The 27500-nt window shown below is 38.9% G+C and overlaps 1 protein-coding gene across 1 annotated transcript in view; it reads right to left on the bottom strand.

The window, feature by feature from the left end:
• LOC138049760 (potassium voltage-gated channel subfamily H member 8-like) overlaps window positions 1–15010 on the bottom strand; it is a 29919-nt gene extending 14909 nt beyond the window's left edge. Inside the window, exons 1-3 of the mRNA XM_068896175.1 lie at window positions 12590–15010; window positions 12126–12294; window positions 11669–11902 (exon numbers count right to left, since the gene is read on the bottom strand). Coding sequence (XP_068752276.1) covers window positions 11669–11902; window positions 12126–12204 — 313 coding nt within the window. The 5' untranslated portion in view covers window positions 12205–12294; window positions 12590–15010. The remainder of the gene's footprint in view (window positions 1–11668; window positions 11903–12125; window positions 12295–12589) is intronic.
• Window positions 15011–27500: the final 12490 nt, after the last annotated feature.

Below are 27500 nucleotides of genomic sequence, written 5' to 3'. Positions count from 1 at the left end.
GCACTCTAAGCACATTTATTGAAAAGGTGTGAAGGTACTCTGGATAGTGAACAACTGGTGCCTGAATTTTTCAGGTGTCTCTAAGGACGGTGCCTACTAATTCAAAGGTATTTTTGCCCCGGTTTATGATTATACGGGAAATGTAGATCTTAACAAGCGTTATTGAACTCGAAAAAGAAAATTGGGAGTAACCAAGCATTTTTCAAAGATAATCCATGAACAATATTTGTAAAAAGCTTTAAAATACAAAGCCATGTGTGGCGTTCTTTCTCAAATTAAGACTTAATTATCGCTGAAAAATGCATGGTTATCCCCAGTTTTCTTTTTGGATACCAAGAGTACTTATTAAGATCTACTTTCTCTGCATAGTTTCAAACCGCGCAAAAATCTTCCTGTATTAGTAAGCATAACCGATAGAAAACTCGAGTATCGATCTCGAGATCCGCAGAAAGTATGCGCAATAACAATAGTAGCCATCGTCCTTAAGAGACAATTGCTTTAATTGTCCAGATAACTGCGAGGATCAGTCCCTTCTTTCGACAGTTGAGATTGTAGGTTTGAGGGTTTGGGTCTTGAAAAATTTTCCCATTCATTTACTAACGTTCCTGTCACTCTGTAGGGTAAACTCACGTGATCAGTAACCTTTTTTTCCACCGAAACAAAAGAAAACGTTTGCATGATAATAAAACTCAATTCCCGAAGGATTAGTTGGGGACACCAACATGGCCTCCGTGACGTCACGCGAGAACACTCTATACACTGAAGGTAACGCCACTACCATGCAACTTGAAAAGAACGCTCAATCTGGTGTCAAAACGTGATTGTGTAAAAAGAAATACTGAAAAGAAAATAGCGCCATACAGAGAAGACGCAGGACTAGTGTTAAGTCGACGCAGTGCACAGTTCAGTTCCCTTTCATTCGATTCTCTTGAGAAAGCATAAAAAATGAAACAATTAAAGTAATTACTTTGGTCAATCACCGCAGACGCAGACAATTAAATTGAGCCAGTCATATCTCAAAAGAATACAAATCACCGGCGCTATAAAGCGCGCGAAAACGAGTTCAAGTCACGCGTCACACTTCATTTTCTGGCTTTATACTAGTGCTACACCTATTAGGTGTCGGTTGGAAACCTAAGCCGAGAAGTTTCTTCTTTTGCAATGAAAATTTACAGATTCACGCTGTGCTGAAGTTCACTTCAATAATGTCTTGTAGGCCATGTTATATTAATCATTGTGTTGTTTGAAATTTGCAAATTGTCACTTTTTCATTTGCTTGAAAACTAAAAACTTTGTTGCACCTGTTCAACAACTCTACCTTCACACAATACAAATAAACAGACAGTTAAATTCATCACCCCCAACAGTTATTTAGTAATGTGTGATTAGTTTAGTCTTTCGAATCCATGCGGGGAAACCAAAACTGTCTCCGTATCAAAGGGAGCCATTGTTCTGAGAAGGCCCCAGCCATTTTATGTTTGGCTGAAAATTTGTAGTGTAGCTTCGACTCGTCAACAAGTATTGTGTTTTGTTTTTCCTTCGCGCAAAGGATCAACACCCTGCTGAGTTTTCGTTCTATTTTGAATTCTAAAAGACCACTAACATGAAATAGTTGCCAATAATAAGCACGAGATGTAACCTCTATTCAGGGGCACCCAACGTCAATTTTCGGAAAATATCTGTTCGGAAGACGATTTGAGATCTAGAATTTTCGGAACATTTGTTGTAAAATTTCTTGCTTGCCTGCCTGTCCTAGGATTTTCGAACATCTGAACAATGGTATAATTGCCCACTTTTAACGGATTTTAACCCTAAAAAGGTCACCTAGAATTTTCGGGAGCCTTTTTTCTGGCTGAAATTTTCGAAAAGGTTAATTTTGATCCCTAGAATTTTCGAATCACTAAACTTTCAGCTAGGAGATCCAAACGGATTTAAAAAAATTAGGGGATAAAAATATGACTATATCTACCGTTTAAATACTAAAATACGTTTAACAATGATATGTTTACGTGGTTTTGAACTATATTATTGTTGGGTACCCCTGTCTATTCGCCTTTCAACAACTGAAACGAGGTCCATCCTGTAGTCAGAAAGCTGTTACTTAAAATCAGTTAACATCGTCCTGTTCATCACCGAAATTCGAATATTTTTGTCGACCTCATGTAGTTTTGCAAGATTGGATCGTTTTGCGCAACAATTAACCTTAAACGCCCGTTGAAAGCGATATTTATGTTTGATTTAGGTCGGATAATCACGAACAAGTACTTTTATAAATTCTAGTAATTCCTGCGAAGGAAAAATGGCGAGTTTCGTCTGGAATTAGGGTTGAAAAAAGGTTGATTGTGATCACATTCGGTTAACGAAAAACGTGTATTTGTAATCTGCACTTCATAAATCAAGAATGTCAAAATAATGTTTCAGCTGGTGCCATAACTCTAAGCTTGTTAAGGGAACTTAAATAAACATTCTTTTCCAGCCAACCTTTGGACTTAAATTCCAATCAACCGAACTCAGCGGGCTTTTAACGGAAGTTGGGTGCCCTGTAGAGTGCGGATTACAGCCGTAGAAATAGAGCCTTTTACATGTTCCCAGAGTTTATCAATTTATAACATAGTATTCTGACGGTTTTATCTAACATGTTTAGGCTGTTTTAGTATATTTACATCAATATTGTTTATTTGCTTAGTTCAGTATTTCTTGGTGATCTTGGCTTGGATAAATTGCATTAATTAAAATAGGAACAGATCTGGAAAATATTATCCATTCTCTATTTTCCTAACGTAAAATCATACAGTATTCTTTGTCTTGGACGTGATCATTTGAAGATCGATAAAACGATTCTTCAGCAGAGTACCATGCCATGCGAGAAATTTTGGCTTTGACGTCAGCGTAGGTGAGCGACTGTCCACACTAAATTAATACCTTTCGATTTATATGCTTTTTGTGTAAAATGGATTCTAGTCGTAAGCTGTTTTGTTTGATTGTGAAATTGCAGTCGAGTAAGCGAATTACTACGCTTTAGCTTGACTTTTCAATTAGTAATTTTTGCTGTTGTTCTAAACTGAAGAGAGAGGGAGTAAAGATTGTCAGTCAAACGGAAAATGTTGTGAAAGAGATTACCGCATTAATTTCAGTTTGATTAAAATTGTTGGTTATTGTTTGCATAGCTTTTTTTTTTTTACTGCTGTCAGCTCAGAGGTGTTTGATCACTGTAAACTGTATACACTACTGACGATTAATTTTGTACTTTATGCAGAAGCAAAATTATTTCCATATACACTATATTATTTTCTGAGTTTAGAAACGGGGGCTCCGCTTTTGACGCTGAAAAGCCCCTGTGGGAAAGTGGTCAATAAAGCGTGTATGTATGTAGCCATAGTAACAACCGCGGTTGCAGCCTGGGACTGAATACAAGGCCTCTCGTGAAGCTTTGTGGAATCAAATGTTGATGATGAGTTGAAAATGTTTGTCCACCCCAGTAGTTAGCATCCTTCACCGTTCAACAAAGTCGAGAGGATTTTGAAGCCGTTTGCTTGGGCCTTAACTTTCGTTATTTTCAGTTTCAATGTCCCCTGGGAATCCAGCGGGATATAGAGATATTAAGGGGCTGTTTACATGGAGGTAGGAAGATCCTAGCACTAGGAAGATCCTAGAAGGCGAAACAACTTTTCGTTTGGTTTACATGCAGAAATTTCTGTCTTGGTGGAAGTAGAGAATGAAAGAAGCAAGATGGCGGGCGAGAACAACAAACATGTAATTTGGGTCCTTCTACTCTCCTTACTAGCTTTAATAACTTCCTTTTCATCTTCCTCCTGGCAATCTCTCAACTCATTCGAATGTATTTGACTCGCAGCGTTTTCGACATTGCATGCTGTCGATCGATTACTTTCCACTCTCGTTTGGGTGGTGTATCTTTGAAACAAAACTGGTCCTGAATATTGTCGGCGGTCATCAGAATCATTAGAATCGTCCTGTGGCAACGCCAGACGAAATTGTCGACCTTTGGTAGCTGAATACCGTGAACACCCGGCCGCCGCCATGTTTGTTTTTTGTCCATAGTACCAGGAACTTCCGAGCGAAGGCAGTTTACATGGTGCTAGGATATTCCCAGCGCTAGGATCTTCCTAGGGCCAATTACGACCTCTTGCATGTAAACTGAATACAGAAAACATATGGTGCTAGGATGATCCGCCTTCTAGGATCTTCCTAGTGCTAGGATCTTCCTACCTCCATGTAAACAGCCCCTAAAATATGAAAAGGTTTGCTCTGAACACGTGCTTATTCTGATAGGCCGGCAAGGTGTAGACCGGTGTACCAAAACGGGTAGCATTTAATTATGTGACTTCAAGACTTCTTTTTTCCTTGCTATCACTCTTGAATCATTGAAAGTTTATCTCTTGAAAATTTATTAACGTTCTTCTTTCGGATGTTCTTTTTCTTTTCCTGTTAAAAGAATCGGGAAGAAAAATTATGGAATTTTTAAACGTCAAGCATGCATATATATATTGAAACTCTCATCTTTTATGTAAAAATCTGTTTCGGTGCAATTAGATCGATTTGACTGATGTGTCTACTTGAGCTCGTCGCATGTTTTATGATAATTAAGCCGGGCTTGTAATTTGTCTTGTACGTGATCGTTTTAAGCATCGATAAAACGATGCTTCAGTGGTTCCCATTTTCATTGTTATGAATAGGGAACTTGGAAATGTTTTAAGAGAACATAAGCCGACTTGCTTCTAATGGTTAGAGTAACGGCTTAAGATAAAAGAGTCTTGTAATTCTTGATAAGATCGCCAAAGGTTTTTTCCGTTTTGGCATATAACGTCAGTACTTTGTTACAATGGAGAAAGGAGAGGTCGCTCATTAAAAAACTGGGTCGCTAATTCTGGTCGCGTCTGTAAGATCCTTAGTGATTGTTTTCAAATAACCCTTTACACGAGGTTGAAGAAAAACGCAGTATACGTGTTCACTAGAAATTAAATTGGGTGTGGGCAAAAAAAAAAAAAAAATGTGGGCAGGTATATTGATATTTTAAACCATCTTAAAGGAAAAAGTATGATGACACTATTGCCAAAGTGAGCCAGGGTGAAAATTTATTCCTTAACGCTCAATTTTGCCAAAGATTAATATCATTCAGCAATCAATATATGACTTATGTAGGGAGCTAGTTGATCATTATGGTATTGACGTGTCCGCTGATATATTGCATTTCCTCCGAAGTGCTGTATAATGGAATATAACTTGCTGTTAATAAGGATATTGTTTATTAAAATGACAATGATATGGGAAACAGAAAGAAAAGTGCGCACTCCTATACATTTACGGGGAAATGTATTTCATGTTGGTGATCAAAAGTCAAATTTGTACTCACTTTATCTCTGAAAAGTGGTTTAGAAATATTTTGGGTAAAAAGCTTTTAGAAGTAGGCTTCCTGTATTTATAATGTCCATAAAACAGAAAACTAAAAAGTCATCGACTGCGAGGGGAAATGAAGAAAATTTAGATTTTACGGCGAAGAAAGCTGGCGGTTTGAAATAAAAATACATCGCGTGATCACATTTACGTAACTTGACGTGTCTTTAACATTTAGGTCGAATGACACTAACAGCGGTGTGGATCGACATTTCATTTTAAAGCCAGATACCTTAGGCTCATGTCGTCTTCTTCTATTTGTATCATGATTACTATTCTCTTAAGATGGAATCTTGAACACACTCTTTTAAGTGCGGACATGCTTTTGAAATAATAGGAGATATTGCCTCCGTTTAGACCGTTTGTTTTTGGGGTTTATGCTTCAAAACGGAAGGAGGAACTTAAGTCAGTTCTCTACGAGGGAAGGAAGGTGATCCAGATTGCTAAAAGAATCAAGACTGAACAAGTCTTGCATGTCTCCTTTTGTGAAGAATTCTTTGGAATTTTTGATTCAAGTCTTTCTGTTGTCAAGAAGAAACGTTGGGTCTTTGAATTCAGTAACTTTTTGCAAGGTACATTCATAATTCTCCAAACCAGAGTGGCGTAAAATTTTGTTGGGTTGTCTCAACGGTTTTTGGGACTCTTTAATGGCTGAGTACGCGAGTTTGGCACAAAGTGAATGTACGAAATTGAGGCACGATGATGTTGCCAGTATGATCCACTAGGAGCTTTGTCAGAAGTGGGAATTTGAGAGTGGGGTTAAATGGTACGATCACAAACGCGAGAGGGTACTCCACATGGGGTTTTTCAGTGCAGCGGGTGAGGTCTTGAAGAACAATGAGCCAGACATAACCGTTGCGGATAAAGTGAGGAAAATAGCAAATTTGACTGATCCATTACGTCCATTCGACATTCATGAAAACAAAGAAGACGAGAAAGTATGAAATTACAATCCTTTCAAGTACGATATAGCACTCAACAGTGTTGTGGAAACTGTTGGTAGGCGCCATTTCTTAACTGGGACACAAAAGTTTAGATCACTGAAATTGGAGTAGAATGTCCTACAGCATTGTTACACAAAGCGCCTGTGATATACCTAACTTGCCACTGGTTTGTAAGACTTAACTATTAGATTGTAATGTGAAGTGCTATTGTAGTTTTCTACCCATATAAACCATGTGAGCGTTAGCCCTACTAATGGAATTGGGCCCCCACAAGGACAGAGAAAAAAATCGGACCAGGGTGGGAATTGAACCCACTACCTACCAGAGTTTTTTTTCTGTCCTTGTGGGGGCCCAATTCCATTAGTAGGGCTAATGCTCACATGGTCTATATGGGTAGAAAACTAGCACTTCACATTACACTTTAATAGTTAAGTCTGTTGAAATATAAGTGCTACACGGCCAACGTTTGCAAAAATGTAACCCTTCCTTGCACTGGTTTATAAGCCAGGGATCACAGAGATTTACAGACCAGCCCCCAGTTGTTCGAAGGGTTTATTGCGCTATCCACTGGATAACTCAATCGGTTTTGCTAGTGGTTATTAGCTGGAAAGTGATTTATCCAGTGGATAGCGTTATCCACCGTTTGAACAACCGAGGCCAGATTTATAACATCTTTTCTGAGAACAATAAGGATAATTGTAGTGGTGTTTGTGATGACGACGAGAAGATGATGATGAAGATTATAATGCCGAAAATAGCAATTTCCTTCATATTCTTATTTCTTTTTTTCGTTTTTCTGGGCGTGATAAACTGTCCCACTAAACTAGAAATCCTTTCACGATACCTGAAGGTGGTCAATGACAGATTTGGACCTTTCTTTTCAAATTTTCAAAGATCAAGGTTTGTATTTATGTATAAATATAAACTTCAGTAAGTTTCATTTACGAAGGATTTCATCCATTAAATTTTCAGACAAGATGTTATTTGGTCTTTAGTTCCTCCTCCCCCACGCCGTCGCTCTGCTTTTCTCCTTCTCGCCTTTAATGATAAGAAACATCTCAGCCAAAGTGAATTACTTCTTCAAAAACGTAAACAAACATCCAACTCGTATGCAAAACAGGTAAGCGCAGTTGAGACCAAAAACCTGTTTGATGACCTATACTATTGCAAGGAGTGATTAGTTTCATAAACTAATTTCCGAATCTCATAACAGTCTCTGCACTCAGGACTCATCGCGACGCCTATCTTTTGTTTTACAGCGAAAAGCTTATCAACAGGATAAAAGCCAACCGAAAAAGTAACTGATTTGTGGTTTGGTTAAAAAAAAAAAACAGGTTTTATTTTATTGTTTAATTTTTAGCTCAGATTCAAATATTACAAAATTGTGCGCGACATATATAAGTTCTTGCCTCTTGGCTTATTTGCACAAGTTAAAAACAGGGGAAATTTTGCAGTTTGGATCTAAGTGCGTAAAGCTTAGAGCATGTTTCTTTTTGTTGGAAATTTTTTTATGGTCTTAAAAGGAATGCAAAACGAGGAAAAAAAATTGAAGTAGAAATAGGAAGTCTTATCGTGAAAATGTGTGACAGCAATTAGTTTCTTTTAATTGCCTCCCCGCAGGGCTGAAATGAGAATCAGTGAAATCTTCAGTTCTTATCTGAAAAGAAATCTCTTTTCAACGCTAGGCTGAAAATTACAGAATCTTGAAAAAACAAAATTATTAATGGTCCTTCTACGTCTCGCACATAGCGAAATTACAGTTTAAAATCCTCTTACAAAAAGGGACAATTTTCGCTGTACATATGTAGCGCACGTAAATTTAATTTACCATGCTTGCCTGTTTTTAGTATTAGAGTGTATTTAGCTTCGTTCCGGAACTGTAACGAAAAAAAATTCTTGCACAATAAAATTCTCAAAAGTACACTTTTTTAATTGTAAAGTTTTCTTGGCTGGTTATGAATGTTCGCAAATCTTCTTACACTAATAACCGCATTCTCTGGTTCATTATTTATCACCTTTGACAGCGAGATTTTAAGTGCATCCCATAAAATTAAAGCGGCTTACAACACAAAACGATAAAACGTATTCATCAGTCGAAATAATGGAGCATTTCCATTTTGATCCTTTGCGTACTCAGGCTTTGATCCATCCGCTTGGAATCTAAAAGCTTTACAAACTTGAAGTTCAAGATTCACTCTTAAAGATGCTTTAAAACTCGTCAAAAATTCCAAAATCCACAAAACCACACTTGCCAGTAATAAAATCCAATAGCTGACATTTTGACAGTTTCACCATGCTTCCATAAACCTTACTGAATTAGAAAAAATACATATATAAATACCCAAATTTATTCGATTAAATGAGCTGCAGAAAGGAGTTACGGTTCCAAAAGCAGTTTCCTTGTATTCATATACGACTGACTGTCTTTTGTCACTTGAAAGGCTCGTAATACTCTTTTCATGTATTCACATTAATCGCAATGTAGATCGTGAACTTCAAGAGAGGAGGAGAAAATACCCTGGACAATTTAAATCATAATTTACCTGTAGAACTTTAGGAAACCTTGATGGTGAGGATGGTTTTATTTCCTTAAGTTGGCAGCCCCATTTAGATTTATTGTCAAGTCTAATGAGTCGGTCGGCTTTTTTGAAAAAGCGAAGCTTATTTTGAGCGTATTTAATATCGCTTGTAATGACTCGTAGAGCCAATACTATTCCGCTATTTGTAAAGTGAGGCGCTTTGAAAGCAAAGAGTTTTGTGTACAACATTGTCGAGGTTTTTTTTCGTTTTTTTCGTCGATGTCCGAAATAATTGAGACATCGATCAGATTGACCCTACGATTTGGTTATTAACATGTTCATGAATCTCCCATAGCAATGACTGAACTTACTACCGGGTAGTTGTAGCGAAGGAAGATTTTTGGCAACAGCGCAGACATAAACGGTATAAATATACAAAGAGTATTCTCCTAATTTTCAGTTGAATGTCTCTATTGCGTAATTCTGAGGATTTCGTGCTTTCTGATGTCATTAGCCAAATTGGAATATGCAAAAAAGCAAAATTAAACAAATTGGTTTCCGCGAAGTCTTTTGAAAACAGTGGTGAAATACCCATTCAAAAACACGCGGTATTTTGAAAACTTTTCTCAAAATTTGGTATATCAGTAAATCTTCCATGCCTTCTTTGTTCAATGATTATGATTTATGAAAAATAAACTCGTATACCTATTAGAAAGCTTCTTTATTTGCATATCTATACAGCTGGGCATTACTAAACTGCGAAACAGCAAAAATTGAAACAAGACTTAAATTTGTATCCAGATTGCGCATCGAGACACCCACGACTGGACACTGAGCCTGCCCTTTTTGCAGATGCCACAAAATTTTCAACAGGACCAACATCTGCTGAATTTGTTTCCTTGTGAGTTTCGGTGTTCGAAAAAAAAAAAGTAGAAAAAAAATTAGCTGTTTCGTGGTTTAGTAATGCCTCTGTACAGCGGATGGAGTTTTTCTTGCGTCGTCGAATGAGATTCCTCATTCATTGACTCCAAGAATGTTTGCCGAGCTTATATATTAGCCCCCGCAAAATAAATATTTTTTCCTTGCTTGGTTGAGGAGTTAATAGAATTCCTGATCTAGTAGAAACAGTTGAGACGGAAAACCGATTTCCGATATTATTCATCGATTTGTAACATAAAGTACTCCGTTGAAGAGGCAAAGCAACCTTAATCTTCTTCGTGTGATTTTGATATTGACTGAGGACTTTGAAAACTAAACAGAACGTCAATTTCGAACTTGTTTTGATGTCAGTAGCATTTGCACTCTTGCTTTTCTTCTAGGGTTGGCTGATTTTAAATTAAACCACGTTCTAACGTATGTGATACATTTTTTACGCGCATTTATCTTTGTGCATTCGATCAAAGAAAGCTGGAATTTTTGGTCCTTAACGTTTAATAAAGTATTTTCGCGACCTCTTTCCGTCGTTTATTCACTGGGCGACCTTCGTTGGTCATTTAACGATTTTAATGGCTTGAAGTTCAAATTTGAAAGCAGCAACGCTCAAGGCATTAAAGTTTGGTTCTTTCATCAGCTTGCCAACTTGAAGTCAAATAGTTGCAACTTGTTGTCCATACATTAATACCTGCCGTGCTCAGAGCAAAATACGCTGTATCAACGGAACGAAAAAAAAATTCCCTGTGTGATAATGGTCAATGTTTGTTGGTTTCTATTATCAGCAGAACAAAAGGGAATATGCCCTGAAACCGGTTAATGTTCGTTCTTTAAATCCAGTGATTTGTTAGCGGTTCCTAACTGATCGGAAAGTAGAGCTATAAATTACCTGAAGGAAGTTCTCAGTCCGTTATTCTACATAATCACGTCACCAAGATAGTCCTTGTTTAAGAGGCGTTTGTACCTTTTTCGTTCCATTGCCGTCAAAGCTTATTTTTCGTCGGTTGACCTGAACGGCCGTCGTTACAGGTCGGTGCATTCGGCGACAGTATGTGAACCAAACACAACGTAAAGTCAGCAACAAACACAGTTTACCATACGTTTATCTGACTTAAATTCGATGCTTTCAACCGATGATGATTAACAATTCTGTAATGCATGTAATTTTGATTTCTTCCTTCAGAAGTATTGTTCCTTTATCCACTTGTTAACGATCACAGCAGTGGAGCTGAACTCCGTTCAAATATCTTTGATAGCCATATTTAATTTTCAGTCAAGGAAGGTTACGCTTGATGATATCATGCCAATTTATTTTCATGCTTCATTTATTCCTCCATTTTTTAGACCGTCTGATATTGACAAAGAAATTGACTCAAGTCTTTCAAAAATATCGATGTTGTCAGTTTTTTCCTAAAGATTTATTTTTCAATTCAGCGATCGAAGCTGCCGAGATAAATTTTCGATTACGAGAATTTTGTAATAATTTCTTATGTAAATCTTTCCTGGGTTGTTTTGTATTGTTTGGTAGAATTGTGTAGCCCCATAATGCTCAATTTTAATTGAAACTTACGATAAAAAAATCTGGAATAACGATATGCTGTTGTTGCGATTGTTTTTTTTAGAATCCTAGTAAGGCCGGTCTGACTTACTCTTACTGGTGAAGGACTGTATCAGAAAATTAGCTGATTTCTCGCATAGCCTCCGCCGCATCTGTACACCAAAGACACGTCGGTTTTCTCTCGAGCAAATCGGCTTTTTGGCTTCAAATAAGCAAACGTCAAAGATCTTTCTTATTTTTTGACGGGGCGAAACATCTTTTAACCACCGTTGATAAAAACAAGGGAATTTTGTCTCTTTACTCACCATTCTTTCTGTAGAACATAATCTCCTTCTTAAGTTCGATTTGGATCTTGAGTGCATTTTCTATGCTGATTATGTCTTCTTTGTTTGTTTCGAGTCCGTACAAGAAACTACAACCACAACTGCGTCGCATAAGTTCACTTCGAGTGAATCCAGTGAGCTCGCAAAATCCATCGCTGCAATATACTATGGGATAATTGTTCTTTTCCTGAGCGCTACCAAGGACGAAGTTGCTGTCTGGATAGATAGAATCATGCAGGAAATGCTGAGTATTATTGCTAACAATCAACTAGGCAATAAGCACTGGTTAAAAGCTTGGCGCGCGGTGATGGATTAATGTGTTTCGAGGCAGTCGTTGAAATCAATTGTGATCTCCCAAAACCGCTCCTTGGTTGAATGGAATTGGAACGCAGTACTAAAAACATTGCGAGTTTACTGTTTAGGGCTTTCATTTACTTACTTTCTCGGTCGAACTTCTGAAAGATCGTTTCTAAAAAGGTGTTCTGCGGGGCAAAACCGCGTCCACGGCGAATTGGCATTCTTTATTCTGTCGCCCTTCAAGGCCAAGTCCTGAGGCAGATATACGTAGAAAATACGAAAAACGCTGACTAGATCTGACTGTGTAATTCCTGTGGAGGCGACATATTGAGAATGGATTTAAGAAACATTATATTTATGAGCCATGTAAATACCCTTCAGTAGGCGGGAGGCAAAAATGGGCATATAAATAAACAGCGGTCATTTCGGAGGCTTGCAAACTGTAGTCCTTTCCAAATTGGCGCCAATCAGGGGCAAGCTTTCGAAGCTGTCAGTGGACCGCTTACTCAGCTCACAGTGTTACAAGAAAAATACAGCGCCTGAGTGAAATGAAATCAATCTCGCTGCTAATTGCTACTGGACGCCAATCAAACGCAAGTAACTTACTGACGCTGTCACCGTTGAGCTCTGGTTGGATAGAACACCTGCTTGCCGCACGCGCTTTTCGCGTGTTCTACCACTTAACTTTGTTGCTCAGTCCCCTGTGGAGCAGAAGTAACGTCGAGACAGAGTTCGAACGAATCTTTTTTCTTTATATAGCTGGAAGTGGCCTTCGAGACTGCAAAGACGACAACCCTGTGGATGTGAATTAATTCCCATGAGATGAACACCGGATTTTACAATCACGCATTAATGATTTTTCAGTAGCCACACTAAAACGTAGCGCTATATATGCTCTTGAAAACAACGACTTAAGCTGGTTACGAGTTTGTTTTCTTCAAATTTTCCCTTTCACTACATTAAATCTTATTTTCGTTTCTGTGCTTTTGTGTTTTCGAAGAAACAACCGCAAACTAATATTCGCCATACAGTTTAATATTACAATCCATAATGTGGGGTTTTCAATATTAAGGACAAGAACCTCGTTTTTTAATGTCAGTCATGACAAGAGAATTAAACCTGCTCTTTTCGTCTTTAAGAGAAAACCTTTTTCATATTTTAGAAAAAAAAATCATCCTCATTTCTATTCAAATGATTCAATATTTAGCTTCCCATAAAAGTTTTCGGCTGGGGGATTTGTCTCTCGGCAACGAGCCTCGTTTCGCCGGTTTGCATTGTAGCATTATTTCATCTAATAGTCGGGTAACAGTTTTGTTGTGAGTGGAAATGATTATTAAATGCTATTCTTTCCTCGTGATAAAATGAACTTAGATTTAGTTGGCCTCAAGGTTTTACCTACTGAAATAGGATTTCATATGTTGTACGCTGGAATCTTGCACGGAATGACCGTGAGAAATGTTTCTTAGTTCCATTGGTTCTATTATGGATGTGGCTTCCTCAACTTTATTTTCTCGTTATAAGTGTTAATATGCTCAAAATTTAGACGAACACCATGGTTTCTAATATTCTGGTTTGCGTGCCCTCTGATATGGCCACTTTCCTCTCCTGTATACTTTGATCAAAACCCTCGCGGGGAAAAAAAAAAAGATCTCCGCATTGTCGTCGAAGATTAAAATCATTTTTATTGCATTCGGCTTATTCCTTTTGCACCGACCACACAGATCTCGGACATATTACTGAGCAGTTTCAACACAATCTTCGTGGACGAAGTCTTACTACGTCTACATGAGCTAGTATAAAATGCAATGTTGAGCTATGGATTATCTTTCGTCTTGAAAACTGGCAAACGATTTCTTTGCGTTTACAGTCATATTTTTCCTTCACTCCAGGCAGGTAGGCAGTAACTACCCAAAACTTCGATTGCTCTGACGTGTCCTTGATGAAACTTGTCTTTTCTCGTCCGGTCACTCATGCTTGCAAGTGAGTCGCTCTAAAAACAGACTGCCAGAACTGTTTCTATTATTTTAATGTCTCAAAGTATGATCTGGTCAACAACTTACTTGGTAATTTGCCTCTTCACTTCATTCCAAACTTAAACTCGTTCCAGATAACCATATCTAACAACGTGACTGAAATCCGTTAATTAATCTTTGCTATCGATTCGAATTCCCTGACAAATTTTCTTCTTTCTTATATCGATTTTAATTCTGTCGATTAGAGGGACTGTTTTAAATCCTAGTTAAGCAATAATCGCTGGGTTATTCAGCTTGATATCACCGTTTCAAATCCAAGTTAGGGCTTGAGAGAAAAAGGGAATTAAGACACAAAGACGTTAATCCTCCAGTAATATCAGGAGCTTACAAGCTTACAAACGAGGATAAAGTCCCCGGTGTTGTGGCTGTCCTTTGTGTAGGTATAGAAGCTCCGCATCAGCTGAATACCTGCCAAAACTTCAACCTGCTCAAACAAATAACTAACAAAGAAACAACTTCACATGTTTGAGATTCTTTTTAGCATTTTCAAACCTAGCATTATATAAAATAATCCGCCATCATACCTTATGACCTTTTATCTGGAGCTGGTTGCTGGTGTGTTTAGTTTGTTCATCTAAAATGGTTGAAAAAGTCTTAATAGCAAATCTGTTTTAGTAATTTATTGTAAATCGTGCCTTTAAAGATTCCGTTTTCATTAAAGAATTGTGAACGATCGAGGCTCCGTTAATTAAATCCACTTGTGAGATGCACCCATTTATGCTTTCTTCACGACAAAATGTTGAAAGGAAGATAGATGAGAGGTACGAAGCTTCCACCTTTCCAAACAATTGAAATATGTCTTCGAGTTTCCATGCGTCCTTTCAATTTTCATTTTCGCATTTTGAACTTTGCCATAGGTTAACTGTTTCGGGAGATTGTGTTCGTTTTTGCGGCGTTTGTTTGACATTTGTTTTAACCGTTGCGCTATTTTCAGTCTGATTACCATCAGGGAGACTTGCCTTGTCTAAATACGTTTACTGTGGAACAGATACGTCAGATACCGTGTGTGAAAAATAATTAATTTATCGGGAGGAACATTTATTTGTGAAGTCATAATTATTTCTGGAAACCTCTTTGGCTTGCCCAGAGAAAAAAGTATTTGGCGGATCCTAGTTTTTCCTTTAGATAATGACATGGAAAATCATTCATTCAACCTTGCAAAACACAGTACGTTAACATACAAAATGTCCGGCTACCCATAAAAACGCTGCCTCTCTGTTCCCAGTCGTACCGCTAGACAAATATAAAAGCCAAAAATTGACCTTAAAACGACATTGAAATAAAAGCTATATTCAAACTACTATTTGGGTGGAAACTTCTGTATATAATTTTTTTTCAAATTAAAGGCGGACCGATTTTGGTACGTGTATAGAATATTAAACTTCAAGAAACCCTCTTGTCAGCCTTGTCCGTCTTAGTTGAGTCACATTTTGCATGCATGTAAATATGGGGGACAGTTTGACGACATCTCCATTGTGTTGTTTAAGATGCTATCAAAACCACGCCGAATTAGGAAATTATGTATCCTTGAACTCGTTGTATATGAATCTATTTAATTTCGCATTGAACTACACAATTACCCTAAGACTGGTGAGGTCGCACTACATTGTTGTGAATGTTATGGCAGAATTCCCCTTTGGAGAGAACCTTTTTTCTTTTCATAAAAGATTAAATCGATCAATCCAAATCGGCATAACCCTTTAAGAAGGATATGAATACAAGTTTGACTTTCTTGAATACTTCGTGGGTATCCATACAGTCACTCTCCATATTCGTGGAGCTTTCATTTTTACATCGTCAGCTGTTTAACATCGGTAACATATGGCGATGGTTTTGAGGCCAACTAGACGCATATCTGTGTGAACTCGGGCTTTCCTGAAATACAAATACAAAAATAAAATAAATACAAATATAAAAATAATACAGTAGAGAAACTATGTGGTTTGAGCGTATTAGACACCATATTCGTGCTTACTTTCAACAACGCCATTTTCGTTCAATGCCGCCTGTGCACATTATCTTAAACTTCGCGTATGCGCTATCAATTATGTATCAGCCATTGCACAACCATGCCACGCACGACATCGCGGCAAAATGAGTGCGCATGATCGACCCACGCGGGAATCATTTCCACGCTTGAGGGACTGGTACCGAGCAAATTTGCCATGGAAACAACGACGCGGCAAAATGGCGGCAATTTAAATTCCCAGCGCTTGTTTTCATTTTGCGATGATAAGGACAAGACTACGAGGATGAGGTTTTCTTTTTGAAGAGAGCTCCCTGAAAGACTAATCGGCCGTGTGTCTTTTCAAGCAAAAGAAATTTAGTTGCTAACAATGTGAATCTTTAGCTTGCATTCGAGGGCTCGAGCAAAGCATAAAGTTCGTAATGGTGTTAGTCGCAATGGTCTCTGTGTTGGTAAACTTCTTGTGTGGGGGGGGGGGGGGGGGGGCTGTGCTCTGAGAGGGAAAACGCTTGGTAAACATTTTGGCAAGGGCAGAAAGATAATTCTTAGTGCGAAGATGTCTTGTGTTGCTTCTGTTGGACGAGGGAATTGTGTGCTTGTTCATTGGAATCATTTGAAAGCGAGAAATAAGTTCTGTTTTTTCCCACTTCCCACTCATTCGGCAAGGATAAGTCACTTGCCTGCCCTCCATTCTCACATTTTACAACTCTAGTTACTTTTGCAAGAGCGAGGCAATAAAATAAAGAATATAAGTCTTAATTTTAAGAAATAATCGCAAAAATGGTATTTGACTTCGATGCTACTTGATGTTTCCCTTTTACTTGGCGTTTGGTAGTGGTCCATCGTCGGGAATATTTTTTCAGCATTTTTCCAGCAGCTGTTACACCACATTTTTTTTCCTGGCTGGTAAGTGGAATTTATTTTCCAACTTCGGTCATCACCTTGTAGAGCCTTGCTGGGATGAGGGTGTGGAGACGTAAGAATCATGATCATGAAACAAACAAAAAATTCACCTGCATGCATGAAACCTGCGTGTGATTGGAAAATACTCATTGAACTTTTGCATGCATCACGCCAGAAAAAAATCTAGCCTAAATTTTGCACTACGTGTAAAGATACCGAAAGAGAAATGTAATCATACATCGAGCAAGATTAGAGGCATTCTGCTTCATACTCAAGATTTTATTCTGCTCAACTGATTTAGTTTCACTACCCAATGATAGACCCACAATGGACTCAAAGATAACAGCCTGACTCTGTCTGGTTCATCTTCATCAACCACAACAACTAATGTATTGTTATGTGTTACCACAAAACACAATATACAGTACCTCAAATAAGTCTCTAATTTTATTGTTGTATGTACTGTATATTTATTATGGGCACTATTACAAGCAGAAGTTAATATCAAACCCGTTCTCAGCAAGAGAAAGACTAGAATAACACACAGCTGTATTAATGAATATAAGTCAGTTTACTTGAATAAAAAACGAAATTATATTTGTTTGGTGCTTTTTCCATCAAACATTGAACAAGGAGGGTGTGGCAAGTAAATAATTACAATAATTATTACATTGATAGCCCTGTACCATCCAAAGGAGATGAGTATCTTTTAGGGGCGTAGGGAAGGCGTAGTGATTATAGCACTTGCCACCCACCATTGTGGCCCGGGTTTGATTCTGGACACATGTGGGTTAAGTTTGTTGTTGGGTCTTTTGCTCTGCTCCTAGAGGGTTTCTGTGGGTTTTCCACGTTACTCAAAACCAACATTTCTAAATTCCAATTCGATCGGATGCAGTACCTCGCTTCCTGGGGAAATATCAAAGTCACTATTATCCTTATTAGAAAGTTCTGCTAGACCCATTCACCTATCCTGTTTGAAATGCTACAACATTCAATAATTCAAGTGGATGGGATGCGCCATTAGCAAGAATTACACTGCATTACAAGAACAGCGAATAGTTGGACTCCTTCACATCTTGGGTACTTTCAGTAATAAATGGTTTTAGAGTTCATCTTGTATCTCAGAAGTTACAGTGATGTACAATCGTATTAAGTGAACAATCATCTTGTATTAATCATTGACATACTCACATCTTTGACGTTCGATTTACAGTAATACTGTTGTCATCATGCCGGATCTCACGCAAGAAAAAAATGAGAGATGAAGAACAACACTGGCTTTTTCTCATCACAAAACCAATAAAATATTCAACGCTGAATTCCTCATCACAATCTCCGAAAACAACCAGGAATGTTGCTTGCCAGGCTTGGTTTGACCAGATCAGCACACACAGCAGGAGGAGTTTTAGGCTTCAGCACTGGAATCAGAATATATGACATGTTTAAGAAACAACAGGCAACTGATCAAATAAAACAATAATATTATTGACATTTGCTCGTTTTCAAGAAAACATGTCACTTAAGATACTTGCAAAAACATGGAAATCTTTGCCCAATTTTGTAGAGATCCATTTCTAGAAGTACTAAACAATTTAAGAGTCAATGTCAGTAAGAATCGGAGATAATCCCAAAATCACGGACACAGCTCAAAATTCGTTTCCGCTGATACTTTTTACATTGATAGAGTATTGTATCGTAGTTAACAAAATAGGGTTAGTTTTGTCTAATGTTTGCGTTCATAAGGGGAATTAAATAAAATCGGTTGGGTCCGTTTCGCACTAAAATGACCTCTCTGATGAACCGAAATTTTACTATATTCGTGACTCTTTCAAGTTTGCGGGGTAAAGCCTATAAATGATTTCTTACTATGAATAAATAGCTTGTCCCTTGGTCAATTAAATATTGTCTATAATGACTGATAATTTATTTTATATGACTCGTAGAGAGCTTTTCGTTGAAGGCACTTCGTTGCCTTTTCTGAATCGCTCTAAAGTGACATAAAAGACTTGCCTAAAAATCCGGTCGGTACGCCAAAATATATCCTCAGACTAAGCTTTCTCTACAGTTTAAGGATAGATGTTTTATGTTTCATTTTCATTTCTTTGGGATCTTTTTCAGTTTTTCGATACGACTGCCCCGAAGATTGCTAATTTGCAAGATTTTTCGATGACCGCCATATTGAAACTGTGAGAAAGTACCGTACAAAAATCGTATTACTTTTGGATTAACTGAGTCTAAAATTATAAGTGCAAGTGAGATTTAGCTTGGTATATCACTAAGTCGCTGCCCTTACGTTATTTTTAAAGTTAAAGGCAGTTTGGCAGTGGCTCATAAGATTGAGACTCCATGCATGATATCGTGACATTGATTTCCTACACGTCACGCACCGACCTTTGACACCGTTATTAGACTTAACATAACGTCGAATAACGTATGAGCGATTTCCGCTTTGAAATCCTCCGCTATATATTCCGTTTCCTTTAGAGGAAAGGACTTCACGAACTCTTTTTGACCGCACGAAGACATTATGCAAATACAGAACACCTGTGTAAATAGTACATCGCGACTTCGCGGTTGTCAACACGGCATTTAAACTGAAACAATAAAAAAACTATGGCTAAAGATCCCTTCAAAACTGAGAAAACTTTGATTTGGACTGGCGTAAAGTCCCTTAAAATGAAAATTGGGATTGAGACTGACATAAACAAGATGCATCAAAAATATAGTTACGTTTGCAGCACTTGATAATTAAATTACTTTGGCGTATTTTCAACCGGTATTGTGTTATCATTGTTTCAGTCTACAAGTCTCTCTCCGAAAAACTAATTTTCACCGTAAATTTCTCAAGGAAGTAAAATAGCGCCGAGTTAATCGTTAAACGTAAACGTTGACTTACAATATTGAGCGATGGCGTGTACCTTCTCACTTTTGGTCGGTGGAGAATGCGGGGCTGATCCAAAGTCAAAGACTGCGTCGCGTAAAATCGTACCCTTGGTATCATGCTCAAAGAATATATCGAGCCACAAAAAACAGCTTCAATTCAGTGGCTGCGAAACGGAAATTGAGCTTATTCTAGCCCGCAGTGGTTGTTTCCAAACGCCAGAAAATATCCACGACATGACTATCTGTCCACTGCACCGCGTTAGTTTGGGTATTGGGTGGCGAAGGTCTAAGCGGGTATGCAGTGTTCCAGGCAAACTCTCTGGACACAGTGAAGAATCCAAGAAAAATGCCGAGCGGGGTTGTAGCTTGGCTCAGTCGAAGTACATATTGGAAGCCACTGGTGAATTCATTCCAGTTGGTTCAGGTAAATATAATCCTTCTTCTTTTGTAATACTTGCGGGAGTAAAACATTTGGTTATAACGTATGACGTCATATAACACATCAAACATATCTCTGCCGTCGTTAAAATGGTAAGTCAGTTCAGTTAGCTGGGCTGGCCCGTCTTATTGGAATGGTTCGGCTAATACCTTGGTTCCCTTTAAAATTTCCGTTTTGTTAATATATGAAGCCGGACTGACCCACTTGCAGAAATCTCTCCTCAGGCAACCAGTATCTCGCCAGCCTGGTCTCTCATATAAACATAGCAAAAATTTTATAAGGACACAGGGTATAAGCCGAGCCAGCCGGATAAAGCAGGCAAGCTGGGCTAATCGGGCTGGCTCACTTCACATAAACAGGCCTTTAACCATATGTTCACACTATGCAAGATTTCTTTGTTCCGCCAAGAAAACCAAACCCGGGATAGGGCTTTTGTTCACACTCAAGCACTGTGATTTCGGCGCCATTTCTGGAAAGGAGCCAAGCTGCGCCTTACCGATTTCGAAGGGTAGCCTCGCATATAGTCTACGTAGCTGGCGGTTTTTTGATGCGTGTTTTTTTCTTCTTTTGTGGTTCGCAAAGTAAGAATTACAGCCGAGCGATACGCTGAACCAAGGTCGAAAAAGAAAACGATGAGAGAGGGGCGTGTGTAAAAATGATAAATCGCATAGCAAGAAATCAGAAATGCAAGTGCGGGTGAGAAAATACAAAAAAAGTGGGTTAACATTTATGTAATTTTTTATATTTTTTTAGCGATTTGTACTAAGTGTCGAAAGAACCTGACGAAACAAGCACATACCCCTGAAAGCAGCCTGCCACAATCAGATTTTGACGAACTTACAGAGCATCTAGGTGAGCTTAGTCTGGTAAGTATGACATTCTATGATTTACGTCTACAAACTACAAAGATCTTTCCTTGTAATATTAGAAACCGTACGCAGCTAGTTTGAATCCAATTTTGAGTACGTTCAAACTGTTTTATGTTTGTACTGACAACAACGAAACTGGAAGAAGAAGTATTTTGGGGTCTTACTTCAGACTTTTGAATTTTTTTTTTAATTTTGTGAAATTTTAGGCAGAAACTGCAGCAGCCCAAGTAATTTATGTTGATGAAAGAAGAGAGAGTATATTCATCCCTGAATCGGATTTGGAAGGTTCTGATTTTGAGAACACACCGCATAGAAGCCAAGTAGACACGGCAAAAGAGCCTTTAAAAAAGTTAAACGATTTTTTAGCCTCTCGTGATGTTAGCCCTGTTCGACATAAGTTGTCCGTTCCATGGGAAAGTGCTAACGAGCGCACAAAGAGAAGGTACAGCCGTAAAGCAAAACAAAGTGTTCAAGAGGTTCTTGAAGTAATTGCTCCAGGACAAAGTGATAAATTATTGACCACATTAGGTGAAAGCTTACCATCTGAGAGAACACAAGCCGAAGAAGAAATTTTAGAAGCCTTAGCAGAAAGCTATTTAAACGCAACTCACTGGAGCACGAGAAGACAAATTTTGTCCATCTTGGCAGATAAACTATCGCTTAAGGAACTGACGCATTACATTCCCGGGGTGACGCCTTACAGATTTAACATCGTGCGGCATCATAGACTGTTACATGGCAGAGGTGCGATCGTACCTACTGATATCACTAGGCGTATGAAGGTTGATTTCGCTAAAGTTGATCATTTTCTCGACTTTATTACAAGTTCCCATATAGTACAAGACATGCCATTTGGAGAAAAGATGCTGAAACTTTCAACAGGGGAGGTGATTAAAACACCTAACGTCGTACGGATGCTAATACCAGAACGGATAACACAACAGTATTTTCAGTTTTGTACCGAGACCAATTTCACTCCGATGAGCAAGCGCACACAACTCCAAGTACTAGACGTTTGCTCTGCGTCAGTGCGCACCTCTCTACAGGGCTTGGATAACTTCTCTGCACAGGGCAGTAAGGCAATAGAAGATCTTAGCGAGATAGTAGACAAGATAGCAGATCAAGCAAAGTCACAAGCCTGGGCCAAGGAAATGAAACAAACACTTCGGTCTACCAAGCAATATCTGCGGTCTGATTACAAGGTAAGGCTGTCTTAATATTTGGTTATTCTTTTAGTAGATTATTAACTTTGTACTTTGGCTGGATTGATGCTAAATTTAAGCGAATTGGTCATAAACATGAAAGTCAACTTTCTCTGGCTGCATTGTACTAACTAGTATTGAGGCTAAACCTCGAAACATTGATTAAGCGGAAGCTATCTTCAATTTGCGCCCTTTAAGCGGTTCGGACAAGCTTTAATAAGTTTCAAACTTCTTTTACTACTTTTAAAAGATTTTACCCTAAAGCAGCTGATATTAATAACGAAAAATCATAGTAAAAATTATGATGATAGTGATAACTATGATGATAATGACGATAATAATCTTTCACATTTTAGGTGCACGTTACAATGGAATCAGAAGTTGCAGATCACTGTTTAACGTTTTCCCTAAGTGATCCTAAAAATAGTTGTTTTCAAGGAAAGTGTAACCATAACCACGATGAGGTCTGCTACGAATGCAATAAATTAACCGGGGTGCTGTCTACCATAAAAGAAGCGTGCGCAGAACTTCAATCTGAAGAAGAAAGAGATGACAGTATCTGTTTAGTGGCTCAAGCTGAAAAGGACATTTTGGCATGGAAAGCTCACCAACTGCGAACAGTTAACCAGGATCAAGCAAAACATGACGTGTTAGATGTCATATGTCGGAGTTCAGCATTATTAGTTATGGACTGGGCGATGAAATTCTTACCGCGAAAATTTCGCGAATCACAGTGTGACTGGTTCGCGAAACGTGGTATTCCATGGCACATCACAGTGGCTTTTACAAGATCAGAAGCAAATGCCCCGCTTGAGAAGCTCACTTTTGTCCACCTGTTTCAGAGTTGCCCTCAGGATAGCGTTGCAGTAACCGCCATTTTACAAGATGTTATCGAGATGTTAAAGGAGCGTCGGCCACAACTGCAAAAAGTGTATTGCAAACAGGACAACGCAGGATGTTATCATTGTGGGTCAACAATTGTAGGAAGCAGGTTGAACAGCCTTTCTAATGTCAAGGTGGAGAGGTTCGACTTTTCAGATCCACAAGGGGGCAAGGGAGAAGCCGACCGCCAGGCCGCAACAATTAAAGGACATATCAATGTGTACTTAAACGAGGGGCAAGATGTGAACAACGCGGCACAGATGAAAAAAGCCATTGAATCAAATGGCGGTATTCCTGGCGTTATTGTGAAGTATGTGAAGCCTCCCGAACTATCTGCTGGCAAAAACGTGATCAAATGGGACGGAATTAGTACGCTTAATAACTTCCAGTTTTGTCCAAATGGTATCACAACATGGAAGGCTTATAACATCGGGCCCGGAAAGCTGGTAACATGGAAGGACATTCAAACCGATGGTATCTTTTCTGCTACACTTGAAGTTTTGGAGCCTCCTGATACCCGCTCTCAGCAGTCAAGCTTTAGAAAAATCAATCCTAGAAAGGAAGTGCAGCAAAAATCTTTGTCCGAACAACGGCTGAGTAGTCCTGACCAGCAAGAGACAGCAGGACAAGACATGGATGTAGAAAAAGAGAAAGAGGAAGTAAGCGGCCTTTTTACCTGCCCAGAAGATGGGTGTATTCAGACATTCCAGCGGTCCTCAAGTTTGCAAGCACATTTAGACGAAGGAAAGCACAAGCGCGCGCTAGAAAAAGAAACACTGTTTGACAAAGCCAGAAAAGGATACGCTGCGAGAATAACTGGAGAGCAAACGAAAGTTCCAACTTTTGGTTTCTACACGACATCAAAAATCTCAGTTGATAAACTACATTCCACACTTGAGATGGGATGGGCTCTTAAAACAACAAGGAGTAGAACCCAGTTTACAGAAGAACAAAGAAAGTTCCTCACAGAACAGTTTCTCATCGGGGAGGAGTGTGGTAAAAAGGCAGATCCACAACAGGTATCGCAAGAAATGCGAAGAGTGAGGGACGAAAAGGCTGCTCGTATTTTCAGTGGAAAGGATATTCTTTCGCCACAGCAGGTGGCAGGATTCTTCTCAAGACTGGCAGCAAGGATTCGAAAAACGTCAGCAACATCGAACGAAGAAAGTGGAAGTGAAGACGAAGGGCAGTGTGCAGTCGAGGCAGAGGCCTTACATTCGCACCTAAAGGAAGTTGTCAGCGAAGAAATTGCTTTACGTCACCCCATTGTCGCCCTTTCCCGTAACATTTGCAGTTTGGTTCATACAGAGAAATTATCTACCTTAACAGTTGCAGTGCTAAGGGACATTTGTGAAGATATTGGCTTAAACGTGGATGATATCACGGAAAAACGAAAAAAGCCACTTATAAGTCGTATCACGCAGGTCGTTAAGGAGTGCTCTTGTGCTCGAGTGTAATCGACTAGAACAATCGAGCTAAGAAATTGTAAGCTTGTATCCTGTTATAACACCAACCTCGTTCCCAGGGTTCTCTCCTACTGGGTAGGAGAGAACCCTGGGAACGAGGTTGTTATAATACGTGATTATAACTTAAGTTTTCAGGGACCACGGGTCAGGCAAAATGCAATGCCCTAATGCATCAATCAATTCCAGCTGCACCTAGTCCCCCCCCCCCCCTCCCTTCCCGCCTACGGGCCACTGTGGGATATTTTCCCCCTTGTCGGTCCCGGGGGTAGGGCATTAGCAAATTTTGCCTTGCCCGAAGGTCGGCCATTGGCCAACCCCGGACCACCCCGGAGGTCAGCCCGCGGGGACTGTACGTAGCTACAATTGATGCATAAGTTCACAGCTCAGATAAAGAGACTGTACTTTTAATTCCCACTCGTTTAACAGGAATTTCCTTGCTTCTGAACAATGAACAACAAGAACAAATACAAGATAAGGCAAAGAATTGCGAACCAATTTTGTTTTTCAGCAGAGGCTTTGTACATATTAGCAGATTGCGTGGTTTTTGACCAGCCAAAAAAACTGACAGCAGCTCTGGTGACGAAAAAGAAGTTAGTCACCCCAACTTTTTCTTTTAACGAAGGATTGATATATGAAAGCCAGTAGATTTTCAAAGGCATGCATTTTCTCCGTCATTTCTAAAAAAATGATGGTATTAGTTTCGGTTTGATATTTCTAGATATATGTGTGATTATAGTTAAAGTTGAGATCATTTAATTTACCCACATAAATTTAGACCTGATTTAGACCGGTTTAGTGAAGGATTCACTCTGTTAAGTCAGTTTGAGGAGAATTTCATTTCCGGTTCATTTGTCACACATATTGCGTGACAAATGGAATATTGTTATACGAGATGCGGGATGGAGAGTTAAAAGTGCCCATGGAATGAGACTTATCAAAACTAAAATTGAAACGGATGAGTATTGAAAGCTCAAGCGAAGGGTACACAAGTGAGACTCAGTGAAGCGCGTCAAAGTTCAAACGTTGCCCGAGTCACAGCACGGAGTCACTTTTAGTCTTTGCAGACTACGATTGTAGACAATAATCGCCGAAGTATGGTGCGTTTCTTGCTGCTTTTTCTTGACATTGGACTTGATTACAGGTAAATTTGGTTGATCTTAAAGCTTATGGGAGATTCTTTAGTCAAAAGAAGTGAAAAAATATGTACCGTTCGATGCCGTAGTGGTGACTTCCGTTTCGCCTGTTTCGGTAATGTAAGACATTCCAAGATGGCGGAAGGTGGAATTGTGCTCACTTTAAGAAGTATTTGTGAAAAAAGTACGAAAGATCCCAAAAATATAAGCTTGTAGAAAGTTAAAACTATCCTTTTAAAGAATACCAAAAGGTTTTCTGGTGTGATTCGTTGCGTACCGCGGGCATTTCTGACATGTTGTTTTGACCAGCCATTGCACCAAATTCGAGAAGGATGTTGGTGTGCTTCTTTAAAAAATCATATATTTTTTGTGAACAGCGTTAGCGAGTTGTTTTGGGAATCAGTGGACTGAAATAGCTTTAGATTAACTGGATATCCGTGAAGACATCTTAAAACAATCGACTAAATGACTCAATAACTTCGTGAAAGTTGGCAATTTTCAAGGTTATTAGGACGAAAAATACCGTTTACAGTTAAAATCAAATTTCTTTGAAACGAAACAATATTTAGCCAAATAAACCTTGATTTCATATGTATAGTACCTGGGCCTACCAATGTACAAAGTATAGGCGAAATCAAATTTTGAGCTTTGTCCGCCCGATCTTTGATCCTTACTGACATCAACTCTTAAGTGACTCCTTTAATGAGAGGTATTTGTTTAACAATGCAAATAAAAACAGTTTCTCACATGTTAAAAGTAATGACAGTCAAAATGACAGCGAGCCAGATATCAACACTTTCCATAAGATTCCGTCAGGTCAGATGACTGGGACAATCATCAACAGAGATCTAGATATCAATTAAAATTAATCATACTACAACCTTAGTGTGTCCTGCAAAGCAAGACAGAGCTGGAAAAGAGAGAGCATCACCATCTACCAGACAAACCATTGCTCCTGCTGTGGACATCCAGGTCACAGAAAAATCCATGGCTCCCGTATCACATGTCAGAGGTTAAAAGTTATGTTGTGGCAAACCCTCAACGTTTTTAGAGGAATTGCCCTTAAGTGAAAAACAATAAACGAACCTTGTTGTTAGTTTAAAATTCCAAAACCTATTTTACAGACAAATGTAAAGAAGCATCTGAAAGGAAGATGAAAGATCATGAAACTGAAAAGGTCGACTTTTTCGAGAAAAATAAGAAATTTCCTTTACAGGGAGGCACGCGCGAGGGACTGGTACCAATCAATTTGCCATGGAAACAACGACCCGGCAAAATGGCGGCAATTTAAATTCCCAGCGCTTGTTTTCATTTTGCGAAATGTGAAAAGGCATCTGAAAGGAAGATCGAAGATCATGAAACTGAAGAGGTCGGCTTTTTCGAGGGAAAAAAAGAAATTTCCTTTACAGCGAGGCGAATAGGTGCAAGCCAAGACCCAGGAAAGAATGCTTTGCCTGGTTCAAAGCTGGAAAGCAGTGCCAACACACAAGGAACCAGAGCAAATGGCGGTGAATGTGTACTGACTTTGGCGACTATGTAGAAAGGCACAAGAGAGCTTGTTTCGTTTTCTAACAGGGTGTGATACTAGGCTGGCAGACATAAGGCGGCGCTTGAAATAAAATTTGTTCAGTTTTTGTTGAGTCATTCCTGCCTTGGCCACGTAACCCACGCCTCTCTATAAAAATATCATTGAGATGTCGCAATTATAGCGAACAGAGAAGACGTAAGTGTTGTAGACAAA

Source organism: Montipora capricornis, chromosome 5 (genome assembly GCF_036669925.1).
Source record: "Montipora capricornis isolate CH-2021 chromosome 5, ASM3666992v2, whole genome shotgun sequence".
In the NCBI taxonomy this organism is placed as follows: Eukaryota; Metazoa; Cnidaria; class Anthozoa; order Scleractinia; family Acroporidae; genus Montipora; species Montipora capricornis.
The sequence above is the reverse complement of the archived record's forward strand: the minus strand, read 5'-3'. Positions and strand labels throughout refer to the sequence as shown.